Raw genomic sequence first — 7178 nt, 5'->3', positions numbered from 1 at the left:
CGGAGTTGTCGTCACGGGAAAGGCAGAGCACATGGCGTGGAAAGCTACCCCGGCACATGCGCAGCTTGCTTGTTTACTACTTAGAACACGGGTGTCAGTGCCATCAGCGCCATCTTGTAATGGCGAATGTGAAGGCGGCTCCTTACATCACTGTCTAATTATTTCCTCATTGGTATTTATCAACAAGACAAATAATGGTCTATCAAGCTGCACAGAGTTGATACATTGCCAACAAGAAAAATTAACAGATAAAAAGAATTAACATCATATTTTTCTTCAGTTGTGCATCACTTTCTGAAACAATTCTGAGTATTTCAAAATACTAAAAATCTCTATTCCTGACTCAACCACTTCCATTAGTCTATTCTAGTTTCCACATTGTTTGACACTAGTCTAATGTTTGTTTGTTTGTTTGTTTGCTGTTGAGTTCCTCGGCCTCTTTCTTTACATCTACCGTGATGCTTCCTGAACAGGCCATGTCCCTAGAGGGTAGGAATGAAATTGGAAGAAGAAGCAAACATGTAGCCATTCATAAGTAGCTTTTCTACTTAACCCAAGAGGCTGCCTAGCGTGCATGAAGTGTAGGTGATATTTGATGACCCTCGTCGTTAACGTGCTCTAGTGGGTGTTAGCTGGACAGCTTTGGGGCGGGGGCATACAGAGGAACATGGTAAACATAGCTGAACTAAATTCAGGTGCTCCTGGATAGAACTGCCCAAGGGGTTGAAGTGACCTTCCAGAGCTGTTGCTCTCCCCCACATCCTCCCCTTCACATGCCAATCAAACCTTCAGTCTTATTACTGAGCTGAAATAAAATGATAAGTTGTGCTAGTTTAAAACCAGAAGTATAGGGGATACGTGACAGGTATAAAACTTACCATAGCACTGTTGATAAAAATTCAGCTTCCCCAGGGAAAGGAAACACTTAAGATTATATGTAATAAAAGGATATTGGGCATCTGGGCAGTGGTTAAATAAGGGGAGAATTCACAAAAGATCTCCATCAGTTTATTTCCTTATGCTGCCCTTCTTTTAGAGTTCTTTTCAAAAAAATCTTATTGATGAGCATGGAATAATAACTGTCCATATTTATGAGAAGAGTGAAGTGTTTTAGTACATGCATACAGTATGAACCAAGCCAGGATAATTTAGATTTTTCTATCTCGTTATCATCTCTATGCTCAGAGAGCCAGCCTGCCCCCTTATAAAACATAGCATGGGTTAGTGTAAACTGTAGCTTCTGACCATGGACTAGAAGACTGGGATGAAACTCTCCTGCTAGCTGGTTTACCTGTTCTCTGCCCTCCTTGCCCTCAGTCTTCATGTGCACTCCCATTTGGAATCTCACTTGTATTTAATGTTCCTCTTTCTCTTTTTAATAACTTCATAAAACATGATCAAACTGAAGCAAAGTATTGGTATTATTCATAGGAGTTACCCGTTTGGTTGAGGTTACTAATGACTTCATTTGTTTGTATGCTTTCCTTGGTATACTTAAGTTATTTTACAATCAACTTGCTTTTTAATGAAGAAAACCTTTTTAAGAAAAATTCATAAATAATAGAAGTTGTAAGTATACGTCTTCTTGCCATGACAAGGTAGATTTGTTTTTATATATTTGGTATGGCCTATCTGGCTTAGGACCTGATTACAAAATAATGTGTGGGTTTTCTTCACCTGAGAAGTTGTATAATACTACTCAGTGAGCCATGGCAGGTTACATCATAGTATGCTAAAGCAAGGAAACTGCAGCTGAAATGTTTCATTTTGCAGTAGGTCTCAAACTCAGGACAAATGGTGCTTAGTTACCCTACCAAAGTGGATCTGGGCCCCTGCCAGGTTCTTCCAACATCCCTCAGTCTCTACCTCTGACAGGGCCCTTCTGGCTGGCATGCCCCATACCTCACTCTCCAACCCAGGTATTGGGGCTGGATTGTTCTTCCTCCAACTGCCTTTCCCTATATAGTCCAACTAGTTTGGTTACCTGGTCTTTTTGTCTATTCTCTTGACCAGTCTCTTGGTTGGCAGCTGCTCTCCCCTCTCCCCTGCTGGACCTTGCCTCACATGGCTTGGGGGCATGTCCACTCTGGATTCTCCCAGATGTCCCTGCCTCAGGTTGTGCTCTCTATTTTGTCTACAGTGAACCTTCTCTTCCACCATACCTAGGAACAGTCATGTCCTTTCAGCCTCTATTTCTTCTTTTCACTCATCTTGTTTGCTAAGTATTATATGATTATCAAACAGCATGAACCAAACTATCACTAAGTTTGGATATAAAAGACCATCAGGCCACTCCCTCCATTAAGCATTTTATAATGAAGCTGCAGCACGAGGACACATGATAGCTGATGAGTTCATTTTCAGTTATCAGTGATATGGCTCTGTAGTGCGTGTGCAGTGCCTGTCACACAGAGACCCCATGGGATGGAGGATGGGCAGAGGAAGCAGGGGATGGAGAGTGGACAGAGGGGTGAGCAGAAAGGCAGGTGGATTCACAAGTCATGGGACTGCAAAGAAGACTGCTGGACAGTGTTGGTTGAATTTCAGTGAAACTCTTGACTTTTTATTGATCCCCCAGAACACTTTAGGAAGTAGACAATCAGCTAGATGTTTGGGAGTGCAAAGAATAGACAGAATCTATTCTGTAGAAAAGAGGAATAAGTAAAGTTAGACCAAGGGCTTTATATAGGTAAAGTCAGTAAGGTTTTCACCAAACACTGGAACAGAGGGGAATAAGTGGAGCTAAGTGAGGAGGTTGCTTTTCAAATTTGTACAACATGGTATCCTAAAGAACTATGAATTTAAGCAACACATAGACATGGGCAGGTATGGGAAATTTTTCATAAAATAGTTAATGCAATAATTTAAAAAATGAGAAAAATCAGAAGTTTAACTTTCTGTTGATGATAAAGATATGGCTGTGGTTTAAATTAAAATGGAGATTTTACATATTCTACAGGGATTTAAAAGTATTTTTAGAATGAACTGAATGTGTAACTGCACCATCAGTAAAACAATTCTGTATTTAACTGACATGTCGGAGACAGTTACAGCAAATTCATCTCTAGTCATCTTAGATCGATCATATTCTAATTGAAAACTAATGGATTCTAAGACAAGAAGCTGGTAAAAAAAAAAGTCTAAAAACCTCCAAATATTTTATGTATATAATTTACTGAATTTTTATACGCTAAAAGAAAGGCAATGATTTATGCCTTTGAAGGTATTTAACCTAATTACTAGATATGTCAGAAAGTTGATATTTCTTACCTGTGAATTCTACCTACACTGAGAAATTATATATGTTCTCATATTTCTTTAAAGCTATTAGTAATTTTATCTCATAAAATCAATGATGTCCTCATTTTTAATTCAAATGGTTTGATCCAAATGAGTCTTGGATCCAAATAGTATGGGTTGGAATCCAGCTTAGACACTGAGTCACTGATCACGTTGGAGAAGCATCTCTCTGTATCTTCGTTTCTTCATCCATGAGAGATGATAGTAATCACACTAGCATCTTTGGATTGTCAGAAGGACTAATATAAAATGTAGACTAGTGTCTAACATGTAGGAACAATTCATTCATGATCATTATATTGCTAGTAATATTGCAGGATCAGCGAATGATGCACACTGATCTTGTTGTCTTACTATGATCATTTGTTTTGCTTCTCAAGTCTTGCTAGACAGATGATCAGGATCCCCTAGGTTATGGCTAGGGTCTCTGTTGAATGGCAGTATGAGTCAGTGTGGGTAGCAAAGGTAGATCTAGCCACAGTAAAACTGACCTACCTCTTGCCTTCCACAGTGAGCCATCTCTATGGATTTGGACTGATGGATGCCGAAGCCATGGTGATGGAAGCAGAGAAGTGGACAACTGTTCCTCAGCAGCACGTGTGTGTGGAAAGCACAGACCGACAAATCAAGTAATGCTTGCTACCTAAGCCACAACCTGACACGCCCCAAAATGAGGCCCACACAAGTGCTGTAAAACATGGAAGCTAGATGCATCTATCTGCGGCTTCTTTCTAGTGTAGTTATAACTTGAAATAGAATGTTATACCCAAAGATCCTTCTAAGGGAAGCGTCCCTTCCAAACCCTGTACTTGTGGGCTGTTCTCCATTTCCTACCTGTCCGTGTCCTTGCTTGTTGAATCAAGAACTCTCCAGATCTTTATGTTCCTTGAACTTAACCACATACTATGTAGGTCACCAAAGAGTATGGTAAACTAGATAGCAAGTGCATTTGCCGATCCCTGAGAGTCATGGGCCTGTTCCCCAGTGTTAGCTGCACACACTCAGAGGCTGCATTTGCAGGGTTTGCCCAGCAGGATATGAAGTGGTTCCCGGGTGCTTGACCCATAGGACAGCATTCATCTCGGGGGTATTGCTAGAGTTCTTAGCTTTCTTGTCAGAAACCTCTCTGTCTGGAAAACTTTGTGAATTGTATTTATGGTTTGTGATGAACATACAGCCTTATAATCCTGGAGGAAGTGTGTTAGTAAGCAAAATGAAAATAGGATAAAGTTGTGGCTTGGTTTGGTTTTTAAATTTCCCCCATTTATCTCTTTCATGGAACAGAGTGAGACAGCAAAAAAATAAAGGAGTGGGGAAGTTAATCAGGATTTATTTACCTAGCACTTATTACAGATAAAAAGCCCTTGGCTCCCCATCTCCTCTCACTTGCATCTTTCCCTTTAAATGGCCCAGTTATTTGAGTGTCTGGCACTGTTGTCTTCTAATATCCAGGGGACAACTGCTGCCTGTGTCTTGTACTCTCATTTCAAGCCCTGAGGTCACTGATTTAGGCCATGTCTTTTGTTCAAACTCCATACTCTCTCTCCTGCCAGGACCATTCGACCAAACAGTGCAGTGCGCTCCATCTACAAAGCCACAGGCTGCTCGGATAATCCCAACCATCACGTCAATTACCTGGAGCATGTAGTTGTGCGTATTACCATCACACACCCACGGAGGGGAGACCTGGCCATCTACCTGACGTCACCCTCAGGAACCAGATCCCAGCTTTTGGCCAACAGGTACAGTGAGGACCACTCCCGACCAGGGTGGGAACCATAGCTGTACTTGCTATTCTTCAAGGCAGATAAAAATAACAGCTTTTTCTTCCTATCCTGGGAACCAATTGAGTGGTCCTCGGATGCTGTACTTTCTTAGTATCTAAGTAGGGTGAGAAGCTGCTTAGCATCTGTAGACATGGGAGGGTGGTGTTGTATAGTTGGGTACTAAGAGGTTACTGCAGAAAGCTTAAAGGCCATTGTTCTTTATTTTAAGAAGGAATTGCAGAGCACTCAGAGGAAAGAGAGTGGGAACGTTGTGACATAGACTCTGAGCTTCACGTTCATCCACTTCTATGCTTAGGCTTCCTATGTTCTTCTCCTAAACCGGGGCATGAGGGATTTAACGATGAACTAAGTTTTTGCCAGAACAGGTATGCAGGTGGAAAGGGATGTGAGGATTCCACTCTGTCAGACCCTGGAGCACTCCCTCCTTACTCTCCCTCCCCCTGCCATACAAATGGGCCCCAACTGCTGCCCACAAACTAATTGCCCTACCTGCTGACAATGTGTGATTAATGGAGGTCTCAATAGCTGCTACAAAGCCAGGGGAGACCTTGCTTTCCTTCCTTCTTTCTTTTCTTTCTTTCTTCCTTTCCTTCCTTCTCTCTCTCTCTCTCTCTCTCTCTCTCTTTCCTGCCTTCCTGTCTTCCTTCCTTTCTTCTTCCTTTCTTTCTTTCTTTCTTTCTTTCTTTCTTTCTTTCTTTCTTTCTTTCTTCCTTCCTTCCTTCCTTCCTTCCTTCCTTCCTTCCTTTCTTTTCTTTGTCATTATTCATCTGAGCTTAACTTTCGAGAGTATCCTGGTGAAAAGCTTTGGAACTCAAAGTCAGACTTCACATCATGCATGTCTCTGTGTCCTGAGTTCACCCCCACCCTTGCAGAAAGCCGCCCTCTCTGCTGCTGCTGCTGCTGCTTGCTTGCTTGCTTGCTTGCTTGCTAGAAAAATGCAGTCCCGTCTTCTGGGTTTTAACTGCACTTTATCATCTCTTATTGCTATTCCACTAAAGGAATTCAGCAAGGAAACCGGCCAGCTGATGGTCTATGGATGCCATCACAGGCATCTGGTGGCCTACTGGGTCACTGGCTTCAGGGCACACATATGTTCGTCCACAGCCCACATCTGGTTTGCTGTTATCAAAGTGCTGAGAGCAAGAATACCCCCAGAGCTTGTGTCCTTGACCTGCACTTAAGTTTACCTCAGCCTTCCCCGCTCAGGTTTGCATCAGTGTCTTGTCCTAAAGGGATTGATTGCTGCATATCCTTCTGAGACTGAAGATATGTTCCATCGGAAAGCAGTAGCAAGACTGGAGAGAGTTGGAGGCACAGAGAACTGCCAAAGATATGAGCTGTAATAGTCTACAGTTCCCCCATAACATTTCTCTGAGTAGCTGTCCCTTTAAATGTCAAATAGTTGCATAGCTGGACCTGGTCCAAGGCCACACACCCATTCTTGTACTTGACAGAGGGAGTATCCCTCCTACCTAGGAAGCTCAAGAAAGGTGGTTTCTTCTGGCATTCTTTTCCTCTGACATGGTCCAAAGGCTCTATTTTTTTTACAGGAAGCCAGTCTTTAATATCTCTTAGTATCTGACTCAGTAGAAGAGAAACCTTGTGACTGCCAATGTGGTCCTAAATCAACACTCAGTCCTGGCTTAGGAATCAAAGAGTTGAGAGGTGGGGACAGGACAGGACACAAGGCACAAAAGGGTTGGAGAGAAATGAAGCCCTGCTGTGTCCTGGTGTCTTTCATGCTGGTCTCCAAGACAATTCTTTGCCTTGAGGAATGGATGAATACAGCAGGATTTAGAAGGAGTCTGTGTTCCCAAGATTATTCCTAAGAGAGGGGAACAGTTGTCATTCCCAACATTCAGCCTGGGTTTTGAAGAGTAAAGATTCTAAGCTGAGTATAGTGGTACTTGCCTGTAACACAGGCTCTAGCGAGGCTGAGACCAGAGGATTGTGAGTTCAAAGCCAACCAGAGCTACATAGCACAAACCTGTCAAAGAAAGAAAGAAGGAAGGAAAGAGGGAGGAAAGGAGGAAGGAACGAAGGAAGGAAGGAAGGAAGGAAGGAAGGAAGGAAGGAAGGAAGGAAGGAAGG

At 42.5% G+C, this 7178-nt stretch overlaps 1 protein-coding gene across 4 annotated transcripts in view; it reads left to right on the top strand.

Annotated features, from left to right (window-relative positions):
* Pcsk5 (proprotein convertase subtilisin/kexin type 5) overlaps nt 1-7178 on the top strand; it is a 412773-nt gene that overhangs the window by 240769 nt on the left and 164826 nt on the right. For all 4 annotated transcript variants that reach the window (XM_021151578.2, XM_021151579.2, XM_029472674.1 and 1 more), the window contains exons 11-12: nt 3812-3929; nt 4854-5042. In XM_021151578.2, coding sequence (XP_021007237.1) covers nt 3812-3929; nt 4854-5042 — 307 coding nt within the window. The remainder of the gene's footprint in view (nt 1-3811; nt 3930-4853; nt 5043-7178) is intronic.

Source organism: Mus caroli, chromosome 19, assembly GCF_900094665.2.
Source record: "Mus caroli chromosome 19, CAROLI_EIJ_v1.1, whole genome shotgun sequence".
Taxonomy (NCBI): Eukaryota; Metazoa; Chordata; class Mammalia; order Rodentia; family Muridae; genus Mus; species Mus caroli.
Note: the sequence above shows the minus strand (reverse complement) of the source record. Positions and strands in the feature narration are given on the sequence as shown.